We start from the raw sequence: 19,670 nt of genomic DNA, 5'->3' as shown, positions 1-19,670 counted from the left end.
GTACTTTTCATTTTGGACACGTAATAGTAGTTATTTCTAGGCTTCAGCAGTTACACACTTAGGCAATTGAAAAGAATTGATTTGGTGTTCACTGATCAATTTCTGTTTTCTAGGCGATTTTAGACTTGCATTTGCATCTCTCTTATATTGCAATTATGAATAATTTATAGAGGGTATTTGGTAGGGATAAAAATTAAATTTTTTAGTAGATTGTAATAGAAATTTTTAAAATATGTGATTAAAAAGTTGTGGGATCCATGAAAGATGTGGTTAATATTAATTGTTTGACATTCACTTAGGGTCCGATTGATTGCAAAGATGGAATGTAATTGAATTGAATTGAAAACAAATTGAATTGTTTAGAAATTATTTTTCAGGGAATTGAATTGCCTTGAAATTATTTTCCTGAGAATTGTAAATTATTGTATTTGATTGGTATAATTTTCCACGTGAAAAATGTTGAAATAAAAGTATTTTTTGGTATTCGTTAGTTTTTTTTACATGAAAATTGTCAATTAAAGAGATAGATTTTACTGGTATTGAAAATGAAATTTGTTTCCATTGCCAACAAAAAAAATTCAAGAAAATCATCTATCTTTTGGTGTTCGTATGACTTTGTTTTACATAAAAATTATCAATTAAAGGAAAATATTTTTTTACAATAATTCTTAAAATTTGTTTCCATTGCAAAATAAATAAATAAAAAGTGAACAATAACAGGGCACAAAAGCAAGAAAATTGCGCTTCCCAATAAAATCAAAAATCAAATTCCATGGAAAATTAAACCCTATCAAACAACTAAAAGTTAAAAAATACAAGGTAAATTTCATTTTCCATGAAAAAAATTAACAATCAAACATATCCTTAAATCAAAATCAAATTTTAATCTTACCTACCAAACATGCTACCTACTAAAGTATCTTTCATTTACATTGCTATGCTATGAATTTGAGTGGACAGACTGACGTAAGACCTCTGGTCATCGAAGTTCTGAAAGATTGGCAAACGGATAAAGGAACCACGTCATATTTTATTTTGCCACGTGTCTGGAGTTAACATCCACTTGACATTTCGATTACTGCCCCGATGTAGAACTCCGAACAATTTCTGTGCATTGAATCTTTCTCACTGTAATCTTTAATCTTTTTTTAATTCAACTCCTTTGAATCTTCCGAAAATTCAATGGCGTTTTACGTATCAAAATCGAGAAGAATTTTTAGTGGTTTGAATCCAAAAATGGGTTTTCTGGGCACAATCAACCCCGGTTCTTGGAGTTCTTATTTTACTCATAATCACGCATCTTTGTCTAAATATCTCAGATACCCAACAACGAAGTCATGTAAACAGCCGACCCTTTTCACTCCACACCGTTTCAAATCTGTTAGACCTGATAATCAATTGGATTCTATGCACAGTGATAATGATGCACAGGTATTCTTCTAGTTATAGTTTTGCATTTCTGATGCCTATTGATTGTAATCTTTTGTAAACATATGATAAACTATGGAAAATAAGGACGACTGGCGTTTAGATAAATGTTGAGTGGAAGAAGAAAATGGACTTCCATATTTTGCTGTCACTTGAGAATGATTTTCTTGTGCAGTTTAGTTTAGCAGTAGTGAGGATTGAGGAAGCAATAATCATCTTACATAATATGAGCCAATAATCTGATTCTGTTCTTGAATTTTTGGCTCCTAAATTAGGGCCCTACATGGAATTGGATCATCCAGTTTTAGTAGTAGATATGCACACAGATTTTTCACTCGAAGCTGACTACTACCAAATATGTTTTTATCCACATTACTCCAACATATTAAGAAAAATTGAATCTTTGCGGTTGCTTTTGATCTTATTTCAATTAAAAGTGGATTAAAACAAAGACTTTTGGTGAGCTTCATTTCCCATTATCCGAAGTTCTAAAAGACAGGATGATTATGTGCATGTTTGTGTGTTAACGGGTTACTGATTGTAGGTACTTGTCACGTTATATGGTAATAACCAATTATATTGCTAATGATTCCAGCTTGTCGCCCTGCTCTGCATGAGAATATTGGGTGAAATTCTAATGGCGCAAACAGATAGCAAACCATCAAATTATTGTTTTTTAATCATGAGATATTCTTCATCAGTGAATTGTTGAGACAGTTAAGTTAGCCCATAAATGTAAATCGTCCATCAGTCTGGTGAGAAATTAGTATCAAAAGTGAACCGCTTCTTGGGGTTATAATTCTAGTTTATTTTTTCTCTAACTGTGTAATTACTTTGATTCACAGTTTTTTGTTTCCGGTTTGTGTTAACAGATTCCACAATGTTGTCCCGTTTTAATTATTAAAGGAGCAATGCTTTTGGTTTGCTAATTTTTTGTATAATTATCTCCTGTAGGCATTTTCTTCTTTTCACCCAAGGGACATGTAGACAAGGCTAGAAGAGCCTATCTGAGAAGTGTACTGAAGTTAGGGTGTGTTGTAAAACAAAATGCTTTCCATGCTTTCATATTTCTAATTCAATCCTAAATTGAAGTCTTATTTTTTTATTTGGCATGGCTCAACTAGGTTATGGAAACTCCTGAATTATCCAAAAGTCTTGCGTTTCATTGAAGTTGCATAAAATCCATTCTTGTGTATTTATGAAGTATATTTGCAACATTGCTTTTGATAGATGTCGTACATGTTTCTCTTCAGGTATTGAATTTTCCTGGAGGAATGGTTAAGTTCACCTCAGATTTGAAATTCATGTCTGAATTTCAAGAGGAGCGAATTCACTGCTATCGGGTTCTTGATGACTGTGGTCAGCCAGTCAGCGATGAATTTGTACAGGTATTGCACCAAAATTAATATAGTATCAATCTTACAAGCAATTTGCATAGTTTTGTAATTTGGTTCAACAGGTAAATAACTTTTTTTTTTCCTTGAAATGTGTTCAGATTGATGAAGAAACGGCAATGAAAATGTATAAATATATGGTTACGCTTCAAACTATGGACACTATCTTCTATGAAGCACAAAGACAGGGAAGAATATCATTTTATGTCACTGCAATTGGAGAAGAGGCCATCAACATTGCATCTGCAGCTGCACTTCATATGGATGATCTTGTGTTTCCTCAGGTTAATTAGCATTCCTAAAATGAGGCACTACATACTACCCATTTGAAGTTTTTTATTGAACCATAAAAGTTTTGACTCCACAATGCAGAAAACTAATTGCCTCGTAAATGACTTATCTCTTGGAGCAAAATATCTGTAATATATCCTTGATTATCAACATATATAGATCTTAAAAAAAAAATTTGTGGTTTATGAGTGAAAAGTTTTTTGGTTATGATCTTACTGGCATAGCTTCCAATAAACATGTTTGGCTAAGACTAAAAACGAAAAAAGTAAAAGTACTTGAAAAAAGTTACTTAAACAATAAATTTTTTAGGATTACCCAAACATACTCATAATTCATCTTTTTTAAGTGCTTTGGCAAGGTCAATCCACCACCCTTAAGTCTTTACCTAATGTTAATCACTGTCCACTGCATAGTACTTATGGGCATATCTGCTTATATAATTGTTCATCTTCCCTAAATGTGATTGTTTTTACTTAAAATATATATAAATAGGGACGGTTCCTCCTATCAAGGAATTTGACTAATAATCTTAACCCTTAAAAAATTGACTAATAATTAAAGCTAATTTAACAATCTGGATCTATTAAAACCCTTAAAAATCACTATAACCACAAGACATGGCCAAACGATATACCCCGGTTCATGAGCAGATGCATTTATACACGATGATAAGATCTTGCTGGTATTAGATTCGTGTGGCTCCACTCATGCTGTCTGTGTATATGCTTTGGCGTATAGCTGGATTTCCAATTAACCTTCTAAATAGGTGATGGAGTGTGAAAATGCATTTGTATATATGTAGTTTCTTTTGCATATGTAAGAAGTAAATGAACCTTCATCTTTGTGAAACCATAATGAATTTAACATAAGAAATTATGAATGTCCGATTCCTATGAGTAAGAATCAATGAATCTCGTTGAAGATTCAGTTCATAGGACTAAAGGAGTTTATCCTTCTGAAAATTAAAACCTTCATTTAAAAATTTTATTGTTGAAAAACCCAGACGCTTTTTTGAAGTAATTCTCTCTCATGCCCTTCAAACATTAGTTCTTTTATGCTGATGAGCAATAATCACAGAACCATTTTGAGCAGGAACCAACATTCACATGCATAAACATACAGAGGACGGAGAAATCATAGAAACATTTTAAGAAGGAATGTTTACAAGACATTGCTCTTTCACATGATATATCCTTCTCAACCTACCTTCAAAATCAGCATCTCCTTGTATTGTACTTCTATTCTACTATTGATGTATAAATTAAATTACACTTGCAGTATAGGGAAGCTGGAGTTCTACTTTGGAGGGGATTTACTCTACAAGAATTTGCAAATCAGTGTTTTGGAAATAAATATGATAATGGGAAAGGAAGACAGATGCCAATCCATTATGGGTCGAACAAACACAATTATTTCACTGTTGCATCAACAGTTGCGTAAGAAACAAAACTTCATCAAGCAAGATAAACAACTATATAAATTTGTCAAATACTAAATCATGATTCATGGTGGTAATTGTGTTTCAGTACTCAAGTTCCTCATGCTGTTGGCGCTGCTTATTCTCTGAAGATGGATAGACGAGATGCATGCACCATTACATATTTCGGAGATGGAGGCAGTAGTACGGTATGGAGACCATATATTCCTGCCTTCTCATTTTCATCAATCAATCTAATATAAGTTACTCCACTATGTTATCCATTAGTATTAACAGTTTTTGTGTAATATATTCTCATATTGCTATAATTTTATCTTTTCTGTGGTTCTATTTGAATTCGGTTAATTTTGTTACTTTTACTTTGTTCCTGAAGATGTTGGTTTTTGTTGCCTTTTCCAGGGTTCAAATTGTTCACGCAACTACACTTATTTTCACGAAGTTCATTCTTAATATCTTATTATGGGAATGGAATATATGAGAGAACTATTGAGTTTTTGGTGTGGCGGAAATGCTTCATATCTGGCTTCTTTATGTTCACATGGACTCAATTTATTAACATCTTCTGTGTAATTTTCTGGTACATGAATATTATTAGGGAGATTTCCATGCTGCTTTAAATTTTGCGGCAGTTATGGAGGCACCAGTCATATTTTTCTGCCGAAACAATGGATGGGCCATCAGCACCCCAGTAATGGATCAGTTTCGAAGTATATTCCCTTCTTATTTGCCTATTTACACAATTGCACATTTGCTCGTTTGTCCTTTTAACCGAGGTCTTCAATTTATGGACAGGCGACGGTATTGTTGTTAGAGGTCAGGCTTATGGAGTTCGTAGCATCCGAGTTGATGGTAATGATGCCCTTGCTGTGTACAATGCTGTTCGGGTGGCTCGTAAAATGGCCATTAGTGAATGCAGACCTATTTTGATTGAGGTGACACCATAATACAGATCATTAGATACTTCGTCTTAAGAGTAGGAACTTCCAATTTTATAACGGACTAATTGTGGCACCGTTGAGGGTACTTTGTGGGTCCTTGGAATGGGGAATTGATCTTTATCCAAACATCTGTAATCAATTTCATTTATTGAGTGGTCACTGTTAGAGCTAATTGTTTCTTCAACAGGCCATCACATACAGAGCTGGACACCATTCCACATCTGACGACTCTTCCAAGTATCGTCCGGTGGAAGAGATCGAATGGTGGAGAGTGGCACGAGATCCTGTAACAAGATTTAGGAAATGGATTGAAAGGGAAGGTTGGTGGAGTGCTCCTGCCGAATCAGAAATCCGTAATGATATTAGGAAGCAGGTAATTTGTTTGCATTAATCAAATCGAAGGAACGTTACTTCTTGTTTTAAATTTAACATCTTATCAAGCTTAACAGTTGTATATGCTTCGTATGATTTATAAAATCAACTCTACTGTAGTTATGCTTCAGAGAGAGATTATTTCACACGCTTTATGTATAAGAATTTGCTTGGAAAAGATGAGAAAAGCTTTGCATTATATCTAGGATCTACATATGTTAGCATTTTGCACTCAGATGGGATCTTGATATGTGATCATTTTCTGCTAATTATGTTAGAATGTCTGGAACCTAATCATTACCCTACATTTAGGAGGCTGTTTTTTGTGTGCACGATAGAGGTGAAGAAAACTAGTATGTTTCTTCTCTAGAGTTAAAATGAAGTAAGGAGTGTAGCTATCAAGTGAGGGTGAACCATGCTTTGCTTTTTGTTGACCTCTAAAGTGAGATTAACAAATTTCTCTTACCTAACTAGGTTTCCCTCGTAAATTCATTCAATTCTAGGTTCAAAGAAGAGCTAGGAAAGAAATGACTATTTGAGAGGAGAGGGTTCAATTTTTCAGTCTTCTTTGCTCCCAACTATATTTATTTGTAGATTTCTAATGAGGTCATGAAGTAATTGAGTCCTTTTTGTTAGTGACACGTGATAGCAATTGATTGATGAGTTTTAACTGAACCCGTTACCTTTTCACGTTTTATTCGCCATGCTACATTCTTATTTACGTGAGCTTCAATTATGATTTTTGCTAATGTGGAATAGCTGGTTTAGCTGGAGGAATTAGGGGTCTGTTTCGGTAGTGATTATAAGAATTGATTTTTTGACCATTAGGGGGAAAAGTGGGGGCCACTTGTGAGTGAAGAAGTAAAAAATGACGATTGAAATAGTGAAATAATTTCAAAAAATCAAATTTTTTGGGTGAAAAAGCACTACCAAACGGGGGCTAAATAAGAATAAATTTACTTAGCAATTTTACCTTCGTGCACGCCTCATATACTCATTGTTTATGTTTGGGATTGGATATGACACTTCGCATTATAGTGACCTTGGTCTGTGTTCACATATGATGTGATGAGCTCAAGAGAGTATCACAGTAAAAGTCGATACTCTCGCCATTGATCATTGTAAATTTTAGTCATAACGCTCGTTTTGTGATCAGTGATCAAAATTGATTGTAGGGTGCTCGCCATTTCGGTTTATCTACATGGCCTTGCGTATCATTCTATTGACTGTGATTCGCTCATTTCTAAAATTCGTATATCACTTGACTTGCTCTCTATTCTTAACTGATTCTGCTCCTGCCACAGGTTTTACATGTAATTCAAAATGCAGAGAAAGTAGAGAAACCAAATGTAGGAGAAATTTTCACAGATGTGTATGATGTCCCACCTTCAAACCTTATTGACCAAGAGAAATCACTAAGAGAAACAATTGAAAGACATCCACAAGACTATCCTCCTGATTTTCCCACCTCGTAGAAAAGCAAAGAAAGAACCTCGTACGAGCCTATGCTCGTCTACACGGGTCTTTGATGGATATGCAGGATGGGATGCTCTGCTCACGGGCCATTTTCGAGTCCCTTTTTAATCACTTTAAATTAGTCTCTTGATGTATCATCTCTCTACTTCTGGTGAATAATCCTCATACATTCTTAAATGTGGAAATAATGCCATAAACTGTCGTTTGTTTTCAAATTTTAATTGTGATGCTTATTCTTTTAAATATTCCTTAATATACCGACCTAGCTCGACGGTCTCAGTGCAAGATGCCATCAGATGATTCTTAGGTTAGGATTCCCTTTGTTTTCCTAAATATCTCTGAAGAATGCTAAGTAAAAACAATACGCTTCGACTTTACACAACTCAAGAAGTAATTCTCTTTTGCCGGAAAAAGAAACTAATTATTGGTAAAAGACCGGTATGAGTTAAGAATGAGATGCTCTCAATTACAAAAGTAATAGAAATATCTAGCAAACAACTGATCTCATTCCCTAGTGCATATCATAGACAACATAAAATCAACCATATATTAAATCAAGATTAAAATCAACCATATGTTAAATCAGGATTGCAAGGATGAAGCTCTCTCTTTTAGAGACTCTACTACAGCTTTCGACAGAGCGGGCATTAACTTCTGATTTGTGACAATGATACCTGTGTCCAGATCAAGATACCGTCCTCTCGAGAAGTTTAGAGGATTCCCAGCAGCATCTGTGACGATACCTCCAGCTTCTACAAAACAAGTCAAAACAGAATCTTCAATACCAATGATAAAAATAGTGCAATTTTAGCCATCAGATTTATTAATATACACGCACTTTGGCCAACTGAATTGACAGAAATTTTGATGTGCGATAAAAACGATATGGCATGGAAAATCTGTTACTGTATTAGTTTTACCATCCATCCGGCGGGCAAAAATCACATATTTTCGGGCACTTGGTGCTTAGGAAATGCACTTCTATAAAGAAACACGAAAACGGGAAAAAAAAATGAAGAAAATAAAGCAAGACGTGGCCAACGAGACATGTTTTTGTCTAGTTAGATGATAGATATAATGCACAAACAGATTCATCATGCCATGCAATCTTTTCCAGTAATTTGACAGATAGAGAGAGACAGGGTGCCTAATGTAAAATAAAATGAAAGCTCGACCTCTAACTTGTAAAAAACAGTTCAGTAACTATAGTGAAACAATGCTATAAGTTGAGTTACTAACAGTGTTTTTTACCCCATTCAATAACCAAGTCAATCTATATACAAGAGAAGCAATTTATCAACCTGCGACAACCATGTATCCAGCTGCATGATCCCATATCTTTTCTCGGTAACCTTCACGAGGGAAACGAAGATATATTTCACCATCTCCTCTGGACAAAGCACCATACTTTGCTTGGCTATCCATCCTAACAGGCGGTGTTTTGACACCCATTTTCTGATAGGTAATGAATTATTAGAAATTTGATACCAAGACATTCACACGGAGACGGGGAGTGGGAGAAGAAGAGAGAAAATAGAGAAAGTAGTACTTTTACTATCAAACTAGATAAATCGTGTGATGAATGTGCTGCCTCAAAAGATTCAAAGAACAATGCTCCTTCAGGGTTTGTAGTTGCACTAACGTGTACCTGAAAGACAATAGATGATCAGTTTCAACTTTTTAAAGTCAGATCAAAGTATATTAGCATGTTCGACAAAGCTGAAAAAGTCCACTTACAAGAAAATAAGGACATTTTTTAAGTGTGTGTACACACACACACACTTATTTTGACACTATTGTAGGGTTACTTTCAAATAATTAAGATTTTCTACTTTAAAGTTAAAAAGAAAGTAAGGTATTCAAACATTTTTGGTAACTTTTGCTCATACTTAAATCTTAGCCAAACATATAATGTAATTATGCAAGAAAATAGCAACCTTCCTTGGCGGTGAGCCATCTATAGACTGCATAAAGGTTCCAGCACCAAGTTGAGCAAAATAAAGACAGCCAACTTTGTCTTGAGAATTGTGCCGATCATAGCTGGTAACAGAAGTTAAAGGAAGATTTGGACAAGCTAACACCCCCAATACAACTTTCCCTTCATCTAGCAATGCCAATGCTATAGCATATTGGTCTCCTCTCATAAAACTGCATTTGCAGGCATAAAACTGTTGTATGAATAATGGGCACATAAGATTTATACACTCGATAAAATGAGTATTCTCAAAGACAAAGTTTAGAAAGAGAGAGAAGAATAGAAGGTCTGAATTTCTCAAATAGTCTGTCATTATTCATTTTCATAATTACAAAATAAGCCGGGGCAAGTCTCGTACATGTCCAACGCCAGTCAAGAATATGATCCATTATGTTCTAACTGGGAATCTAGAGAATATAAAATAAGACAATTCATTGACAGCCTGGAACAATTGTCCCAGCATATTGCAGAACAGCTGCATAACCTTCACGTGTTTGTGATGTACATTGAGAATTTTAGCTGAGCTAATATTTTAAGAGAGAACTGTTTAAAAACTGAGCATAATCTGAAAAACTTTGGTTAAATTAGGTAGAATTGCCCTTTCTTTTTAAGTTTAGCTATTTATCTATGAATATTAGACAAAGGAGGACGATATCAAATTTTCTAAATGACTTTTAATTCAGTCACCATTTCATAAACATTCTGCTCACAAAAATCCGGGTCTGGGCAAATTCTGAATAGGAAAGTATACGTTTACCATATGTCACGAAAGTTTTACCAATTTTATGGAGTTCATATTCCTTAAGAACTCCAAGATGTCCACCCATATGCATTATTATCTTCTCGTCCCATTTGGAGTAGCCAGATGTCGTAAACAACTCATTCCAAGGACAGGCACAATGATCTAAGTATATTTAATCCAATATTAGGACAACAACTCACTTTGGATGATATATTCAACATGAAGTGAACGTATTTGAAAGAGAGAAAAATAATAAGCAATTCAGTGAGGAGACCACTAATTATTCACAAGGCAAGAGAAAAGATCCAGCATTGCACGTCCAAGGAAAAATTACTAATTATGAAGATTTCTTGCACACTCACCCTTTGGTACCATCAATAGGATCCAAAACCCAATGCTGACCATGAGGACCACCTTCAGATTTTCCACGGTCAATGGCATCGAGCACATCTTCCTCAGACAAGGGTGATATGTCATTCATTCCATTACTGGCAAGAGTATCATTTACAAGTTCCTTTATGCGCACTAGTGTTCCTCGGGTTTCTTCTCTGCGAAGGTCTTCTGAGTCCTAGAAATACTCAAACTTTTTATCTCCCATTCAACAAGAAATGATAAATAACTTTTACAGATTGGATGGGTAGCAATATGAAAATAAAATTACATATAGGAAAAGAAAATGAGGATAGTTAGATTTTGCATGACCAGTATAAAATCAAACTACAAGTTCAGATGCTACCTCCTCAGCCACTAATGAAAATGGCATTGATGGAAACTCTTTCTCCAATATAAAGCTAACCAAAGCCTGTGAACCTAAGAATTAGATGATCGCTTAGAATAAGAACATGTATTGTATATGCATGTGATGCAATATCAGGAGGACTAGCGGGTAAAGGTTTTATCTTTGATTTTCTCCTAAGAGATAAGACTCAAAATGTATTAACATGACTTTTTTCCACTTTCACAAGATGAATAAAACTGACAGTGCAACAGCATACCATAATCAGCCACTGTGACAGGACTTTTATCGGACTTTGATTGGATATCTGATTGCAACAAAGCCTTCTGCACCTTCTGTGAAAAGAAGAAGCACCTGATTTTAATTTTAGTTCATTCTGAAGAAATAAATAAACGCAATTCTTGTTGAACCACGTCATCTAAAAGTTTTTGGACAAATTTATTTATTTAAATTGTCCTCAAAGTGCAACTCACATGTAGGTCAGATAATTAGTTTATTAAATGGCTGACACGTGCTAAATTAAGAATTTTGCATAATCTTGTTCCATGTTGACATATTGTGAAATCGGATATGTAATTATGGGAATAATTTTTGAAGACTCAAGTGATGGATATGCAAGCAGTGTCTAAAAGCTTAAGCTTTTATTATTTAAATTATCTAATAATGCAAGAATCTTAAATAATCAATTGCTGACTCAATCAAGTAATAAGTACCAAACTGAACTAAAAAATATTGATATATAATCAAGAGTTAATTTTTGTATACCTCATATCATAGTTCAACAAAATCCATTATTTCTTTTTTCTTGGTTAATGCTTGAACACGTAAAAGTAGCAATGTTCTCACAAGGTCATTTCCAAAATTCACCACAGAAGCAAATTTTCACCTGGGAATAGCTCAAACTCACAAAACCTACTAAAATGTACAACAAACACAACTGGCCAAGAAATGCACGAAAGAATAAACAGAGAAAATAGAATCAAATTCAGTAATTAACAGAATAATAACAATAACCTGGCAAAGGCGGGCAGCAAGAAAGGCAGCTTTCTTGGCAGCGGCTAGTTGCTTATCATAAGACATTGAAGCAGCGGCTGCTCTTCTTACTTGTTGCACTGAACTAGCGAGGGATACAGAAAAGTATAGGGGGTTTGATTTTAGCCTGGGATAAGAGCAATATATAGAGAAGACTCCTCTTGTTAATGGAGCCCGCACAGTTGAAGCACCCATTTCCTCTCGTTTCTCTGCAAATTCCAGAGTGCGTGTGCGTGGGGAGAGGGGACTTATTTTTCCATTTTCTCATAAGAGCACGTTTGGCTATTCTTTTTTTATTATTATTAAATATTTTTTTACTCATCATTAGATTGGCTAACCCTCAGCTAAAAATTTGACTAAAATGTAAAATCTCAGTCAATATTAATTTTAATATCACATTTTATGATATTTATTAATTTTCAATTACACATTCCATAAATTTTATCAAAATATATTAAAAATCTAATTTTTATCTAAGGTTTTCCTCGAGAAAGTATTCTTGTAGGGCGAATGACTAAAAATAGGCTAAGCTTAAAGATTAGCAAAACTTTCTTAAAACTAACTTTATTATTTCAATTTTATATGCGCGTTTCATTATTATTATTATTTCAATTTGAATTGATAAGAAATAGTTGTTATATTGACACCACAAATTTTATTTCTTACACTACTTTTTAATAGTAATATAATTTTTCAATCATTGTTTATTGTACTTATAACTATACATTTTTAGTCGCATCATTATCTCCAATGTGTTCATTAGTTAGAACATGATGATTGTTGTCGAAATATTCTGTTAACGTTAACGTAGTTCAAGATGAAGTGCAAATATTTTGTTGCATTTTTTTTATTTTTTATGCTCATTTCAAAATATGAGAGACAAACAAATCTTATAACTTTATTAAAATAGATATTTTACATGAAAATTGTTAGGAACTAGTTTGAAAATTAATAAAAGATTGAGAAAGAATGCAGCAATTTTTTATTTTTATTTTTTTCAAAGACATAAGTATAATAACGAGTAAAGAATGTGATGCAACTTTCAAATATATGTGCATGAATTTTTTATTTTTTGTATCTTTGTCGTCATCTTTTTATTTAGCCCCTATTATATTAAAATTCATTTTTTTCCCTCCTTTTATCAATTACGCATTTTCTAATAAAATAATATTACACATAAATTTATAAACTTTTCTTTCATTTTTAACCTCATTTTTCAAAAAATTACTATTCCTTTCATTATATTGGAAATAATGGAGCCCAAACAGGGGCTTATTTTCTTATTCAATCGAAAATAAATACGGCTATAGCTTCCTTTATAAGGATAAAAATAATTAGAAAAAAAAATAAAGGATAGAACCGTCCAATGTGAATACGTTGTGCAGTAACAATGAAAGGTTTACAATTACTAATATTGAAAGTTTACAAAATAATCAAAGCTTTTAACAAAATAAGTCAACACTCCCATGAGAGAAAACGTTGAAAATATTTTATTTAAATATATTCCCATCCTAATAATGTGATAATGACATATTGACTAGGTACAATAAGAAAAAGATCCCATGATCTTTTCATTCAGTGATGGGTATTTGTTGAAGCAACAACTATCCTAAAATATATGATCATGAATATTTTTGTATAGAACGTTCCATCTTGAAAATATTTGGATCGAAATATGACTTTCAAATCAAGATTCGAACTAGTCGGTATTGTCGAAGGGAGAATGTCATACACATATTAGAAGAGACTCTTAGCCCCAGTTTGATTTAGTTAAAAATCAGGTTTTTAATAGATTTTGATAAAAGTTGATATGTGTAATTGAAAAGTTAATAAAAATTGTGGATCTTATTAGTCTACATTTGGTCATTTTTTGAAATGAAAATGAGTGAAATAGTGTTCTTTTGAAAAATGAATGAAGGAAAATTTTTCGATTTAAGTGTAATTTTTTTTTTTTTTTTAATTCTACCTATATTTTTCATAGTTGGTTCCAAGTTTTGGTGACGAGGAGAGTAGACTAGGTGACAACCAACGTAAAGTTTGTCTAATCTTATTTCATTATTTTATTCTGCTATATCAACGAGCGTGAATTCCTATATCAACAAATGGAGCAGAATGAGAAAAAATGGATTCACGTGACCAAGTCTTAATTGCTATCATAAATTTTTTTTTTTTTTTTTTTATAAAAAATCAATACATTTGACTATGACATTTGGTTAGGTAGATCAAATAGTACAAATAATATTAAAGAAAAATAAAATATTAAACATAATACTATTCGATAATCAAATTGGCATACCAAATCTGCCGTCTAAAACATTCTATCTTTGAAAAGACTGGAGTTGAAGAAACGTAGACCCACTACATGTGGTAGGTTGCCAACATTTGTCATTTCTAATTAATTCAAACCATAGTTTGGTGCATTCAAAATCCATCATAAACATACCACTTGGTGGGATCCATTTTTGACTGAATTCCTAGTATTTGTGAGTAGGGGCCTCTCCAATTATTCCATATGAGTTTTGCTATACAAACAGGGTGGGTAACAAGGGTTAAAAATAGGAAGATACGTGTCAAATTTTCATTGGATAATTTGGAAAAAAAAAAAAAGAGAAAAAAAAAGGTAGAGATCAACACCTATCACCGTGTCACCTAACCTATTGCAAGGAGCACTACTCATCCTATATTACTAGGTTCAATTTTCTAGCTCTATAATCCCCAATTTTAAGTCAAAAAATACTTCTTGCCCAGGCGAAGGAGCCAGGGATCTCTCCGTCTTCCTAAACCTCCAATCTTGCATCCAGGATGGAGAAACAATAGAAAACGATGGGTCTCTCCATCCAGGATGGAAAAATTCTCCATTTTTTAATGGAGCTAATGTCTCCGTTCTGCACGGAGACTAAGTTTCGTACAGACTCCAACATTGGTAATATCTAAACATTTTGGTTTTTATAATTAATCAGGTAATCCTACTAATCTTAACACTATAAATGAGTAAACAATGAACAAAATGAACTTTAACGCAAGAAACAAATCATAAGTAAATAAATTTTTCACTTACAAGGAGCACAGATGAACCACGTCTAATGTACTGTAACTTGAATATAAATGAACCACGTCTAATGTAGTGCAACTTGAATATAAATGAACCAGAAAGGACCAAATTTTTCAAAATCATTATAACTATAAAATAACTAATCTTGGTAATATCTGACCGTTTTGGTTTTTAAAGTTACCCAGGCAATCCTACTTATCATTAACAGTAGGAATGAGTAAATAATGAAACAAAATAAACTCCCAACACGAGAAACAAATCACAAGTAAAGAAACTTATCACTTACAAGGAGCACAGATGAACCCTGTCCAATGTACTCCAACTCGAATTTGAGATTTCAATTTTATGAATTTTTGGAAAGAAGAAGAAAGGAAGAGAAAGAAGACGAATAAGAAGAGTAATAGAGGAATGGTAGATTGAGTGAAAAAATGGAGAAATCTGACTTCCCATACTTCCTTCCGATGATCCAACATAATATTAAAAAAAAAAGTACAGGACGATACAAATTTTCAACACGTGTCCTGCCAATGCTTTCACTTTTTTATATATGTAGGAAAAGAGTTGAGAGGATCATTTCCCTTTACTTAGGTGCCTTGTAAGTCTAGGCTTGTTCACAGATCTATAGTAACTCTATGCAAAGGCAAGAAGTATGAGCGGTCGAGCATTGGAAAATGACTACTTACTGGTAACCTAATATGTCCTGTCTCAATGCAGAAGCTCCGTGATCGTTCCATTGTTCTAAATCACACTCTTTGCCATTTGATCAAAAAGTGGCTTAAATCGGGTAACAAGTTGAGTCAGATATGTTGAAACTTTAAACTTTATAAAACTAGAAACTTTAAAACTTGAAAAATCTATATTCCTCTATTGTCAAGATCCTCCATGTCAAATCACTAAGAAAATTAATAATACGGAATATAGTCAATATACCTTAATTCTTTGGGAATGATTCATTTTTACTAGATCATGAATCTTGAAATTTGAACTCCAATTTTTCATCTTTGGCTTATTCATTTTTTATCTTGAATTTTGCTTACTTTGATTCTTTAGTTCTTGTTCTTGGTTTTACTTCTTGACCCATAGTCTTGATTCTTGATTGTGGTTTTTGGATTTTCCTCTTCAATAGACTTTCTTTTATATTATTGTGTTGATGGGATGACATAAAAAATGAGAAGTTGCAGATAAATTGGCGACCATAACTCTACATATATCCATAAGTATTTCGTTCATCATGAAATACAATTCTAAAAGAATCTAATTTCTATACATATATATGGCCCACACTTTATTTAGATGCCATAAGCCCAACAATTTAATTATTTATATGATCACTTTAATTAGACTTAACTTTAAAATAGCCTTATACGCAATTAATTCCAGATGTAAGCCCACGTGACAAATTAAAATTTTCACAACATGAACACCTCAAGATGATTGATAGGCATTGTTCTACAGCTGCACTCAAGAACATCATCGAGTACAATGAATCCATGTTTGATCATAAGCTTCAAATACTAGAAAAAGTCCATGCTTTATTCGAAGAACTACCGTTGCATAATTCACATCGATTCAATTAGACTTCTTCAAGTTACTTCCGGAAATAGTCCTCAGAAATGCAGAGATTTCCGAGAGAAGTTGAGGGTTGTGGAAAAAGCACGTCTTTGTGCTATAAAGAGGAAGCCAAATTAGCCCAATTCATATTCTTCTTGAAAATGTCAGTATCAATGTCAAGAAATGTTTATGCCATATGGTAGAGGCAGTTCCATCAGATTTAGAGACTCAACAACTTTGTTCTACACCAGGAAAATCAGATAAACTTCTGCTAGAAACAGTTCATCTTCTACATAACAACTAAAATGCTGTTGAAATGGAATAAAAGCCTATCAACATTAGCCTTATCAGTTTCGAGTCGAGAGAATATGGTTAGACAAAGTGCAATTCATTGATTCAAGGGATCATAGCATACATTTTGCAACGCCAAGAAGAAAGAAAACAACTCGGCGCCAACGGCAAATGTAAGCAAATCTGAAATTGCTTTTATCAGTAGAAAGTGAAAAACAGGCAATAATTAATCACCATTCAAGCTTTGATGCAATTGTCAAAATGGTTGGCAGAGTTTCATCACACCATGAAGGGAGTGAAAGTGCAGTAAATTCAACACTCGTTGTTTATTTTGAATCAAAATGTGCTGGGGAAGAAGCCATTTGCGCTGGAGATTTAACTCAGTTTTTATTGCTGCTTCATAGCCAGTGCAGTGGGAGGACTAAAAATAAAGGCACGAATGTTGCCCAAACTACCTGGATCCATGTGGACTGAAAATCCAAAGGTTTCATTTTAGTTCACAAATACGATTGGACTGTAAAAGACATATGGTAGAATAGTAAGAGATCGTTAATCCTTTCCAGAATATAAGGTCCTCCAAATGCATGGTCCTTTCTTAAACGAACCATATCAAATAATCAAAAGTTTATCTATTTTTTCTTAGTGAATTCAAATCAAGTTCTTCATATGTATATATAAATTCTTGCTTCTTATATAAATGAACGAGTTATTTTGGTTAGGAATGCAAACTACCGATTTTCATTCTTCTTTCCAATGTACCCAAATATTAAAAATCATTGCTTTTACCCATCAAAAATACATAACTGTAGATAAATAAATGGTGTGTTCAATATGCTAAACTCAATAAAGCAGGACAATAATGTTAGTTTCACTAGGATTATAATCCCAATCTAGGTGGCGCTAATGTGACAATAAATGATAACTGTCCATATTTCATTTTGCCTATCACATAGTGCCGCATAAACTGCCTTTCTCCCTCAATTTTATTCAATTTTGTCCAACCTAATGTCTCGAACATATCCAAGAAATTTAAAATTGTAAAGTCTGAACCATCGACATGAGGTTCATTGGAAAATTCTTTCAATTTCATCCATTCCATTTCAATTATATAATCAAACAGTGTAGATAATCATTCGAATCAAGATATTCCATTACTAATTTGCAAACTAATAAAAACTACAATGTCTACGAGGATAGCTCCAAAGGCATAACTCGCCAATTAAGACAAAGAGTCCATTACAACGGAAGGAATGAGATAACTGGTGCACAACAAAAGCAGATGGGTCAACTCGATCCAAAGTCCAACTATGAGCTTTTTAAGTTAGAAGGCTTAAATATACACCATGGAAGCTGGAATTACTACATGGATATAACAAAACGAAGCAACTAGTTTAATTATCAAGCTTCAAATTCTCCTAGTTGTACATCCTTAGACTTCAAAGGAACGTAGTCTCCAAGATAACCTCCAAGATGATCTGCTAATGAGGGCTTATCGATTCTCTCACGATGATATGATTTACAGATAAAATATATAATTGTCTGAATCACAAGCCCAAAAAGAAAAAGTACACAAATAAGCACAACAAAAAGTATTCCATACAAAATTCTGGAGGCAACCCCACCTCCAAATCCAAGAACCACATAATACTCAAATCCCAGCTGAATTCCAAAGAAAATTAGGCTAAGTACAAGAAAAGTTGCAGCAGATATGCCTGTTTTTCCCCTGATCAAACCTTGGCTCTTGGCCACTGCATTTAGCCCATAAAATTCTTCCAATACTGAAACCACACTTGCTAAATGCCAAATTATACTGATGTAAACAAACCCACTTAGGTAAATCACAGCAAGAGAAATTAAAATAATTGGACCCACAAATTGTACTGTTCCAAAAAGAAGAGCCCACGAAATGAATATCAATATAGATACAATATTGTATGCAAAAACTATGAGAGAATTCCATATGAATGTCACCATAAGCCTTTTCCAAACCTTTGGGACTACCTTAATCACTTTTTTAAGATTAATTTCATTTGAAGTGTATATGGACGCAATTGTATAAACAACTGCAGAGGTTGAAAGAAGGCCAAGAATTAGAAAGAAAATGAAATACCCAATTTTGAAAAGAAAAAAAGCAGTCAATTCAGAGGATAAAATATCTGAAATTTTATCATATGAACGGGTGCCCTTTGGGATTCTATGAAGAATATATTCATGGAACATGATGTCTGAAAAGAGAATATGTGAGATTTGAATATGGCCCAAGTAGATTAAGGAAAGAGGGAGGATCATGGCTATTGTTATTTGAGTGAAAATCTTGATCCATGATGAAATTATAACGAATGATTCTTTGAAGATGTCGAAGAACCCAAGAAACTGAAATTCCCCCTCTTCTCTGTCCATCATTTTGCCCCTAAACGTTGAAGAACAAATGGATTATAATTAATTTGGTAATGATGGTTGAAGTGAGCAATGAATACATATAGAAGATGAAGGGCAGATACATCTTATGGGAGGAAGACTTTGACTTGTTGAATCTTGCCATTTGGTGTTGACTCTTGAGTCAAGTAGGAATACAGTGCGCTAGATATAAACCCACTTAAACATGCTTATACGATTTTGCATTTAAATTATATTTCAATATCGATTTTTTTCATAGTATTTATTCTCCTATTTTTTGAAAATAAATTTTCGAAAACAAAGTTACACTTATAACATAAAATTCAAAAGTTTTTTTTTTCTTTTTTTAATTTTTTCAGTGTTTTGAGTTAATTAACTCTCAAAATACGAGAAATAAAAATTTTAATTTTCTACAAAAAAAAAAGTTCCAAAAACATAAAGTCTAAAATTCTAGAAAAAAAATAATTTTAAAATTTTAAAAAACAAATACTATGAAAAAAAAAAAGTTTTTGAATGAAAACAAAGAAAAATTCTCAGTCCACATTTCTAATTTTTTT

At 33.3% G+C, this 19,670-nt stretch overlaps 3 protein-coding genes across 4 annotated transcripts; 1 reads left to right on the top strand and 2 right to left on the bottom strand.

Annotated features, from left to right (window-relative positions):
* Nucleotides 1-1,034: 1,034 nt before the first annotated feature.
* Nucleotides 1,035-7,558, top strand: LOC111397063 (2-oxoisovalerate dehydrogenase subunit alpha 2, mitochondrial-like). Of its 2 annotated transcripts, XM_023023768.1 has the most exons (10): nt 1,315-1,431; nt 2,383-2,458; nt 2,682-2,816; nt 2,924-3,106; nt 4,392-4,549; nt 4,640-4,739; nt 5,147-5,258; nt 5,344-5,483; nt 5,677-5,862; nt 7,166-7,558. In XM_023023768.1, the coding sequence occupies exons 3-10, from the start codon at nt 2,703-2,705 to the stop codon at nt 7,334-7,336; spliced, it is 1,164 nt and encodes a 387-aa protein (XP_022879536.1). In that variant the 5' UTR covers nt 1,315-1,431; nt 2,383-2,458; nt 2,682-2,702; the 3' UTR covers nt 7,337-7,558. The 2 variants fall into 2 exon arrangements, with proteins under 2 accessions (XP_022879535.1, XP_022879536.1); XM_023023767.1 differs by lacking the exon at nt 2,383-2,458 and having other exon boundaries at nt 1,035-1,431.
* A 349-nt stretch (nt 7,559-7,907) lies between these two features.
* Nucleotides 7,908-12,084, bottom strand: LOC111397064 (SAL1 phosphatase-like). The gene is made up of 8 exons (XM_023023769.1): nt 11,805-12,084; nt 11,050-11,125; nt 10,791-10,864; nt 10,417-10,622; nt 9,275-9,485; nt 8,887-8,985; nt 8,639-8,792; nt 7,908-8,089 (listed from the first exon to the last, which is right to left on the bottom strand). The coding sequence occupies exons 1-8, from the start codon at nt 12,015-12,017 to the stop codon at nt 7,920-7,922; spliced, it is 1,203 nt and encodes a 400-aa protein (XP_022879537.1). The 5' UTR covers nt 12,018-12,084; the 3' UTR covers nt 7,908-7,919.
* A 6,030-nt stretch (nt 12,085-18,114) lies between these two features.
* Nucleotides 18,115-19,116, bottom strand: LOC111397929. The gene is made up of 2 exons (XM_023024892.1): nt 18,894-19,116; nt 18,115-18,779 (listed from the first exon to the last, which is right to left on the bottom strand). Exons 1-2 carry the CDS (start codon nt 19,114-19,116, stop codon nt 18,115-18,117), a joined length of 888 nt encoding a protein of 295 aa, XP_022880660.1.
* Nucleotides 19,117-19,670: the final 554 nt, after the last annotated feature.

Source organism: Olea europaea, chromosome 7 (genome assembly GCF_002742605.1).
Source record: "Olea europaea var. sylvestris chromosome 7, O_europaea_v1, whole genome shotgun sequence".
Lineage (NCBI taxonomy): Eukaryota > Viridiplantae > Streptophyta > Magnoliopsida > Lamiales > Oleaceae > Olea > Olea europaea.
This window is presented reverse-complemented; position numbering and strand designations above follow the sequence as displayed.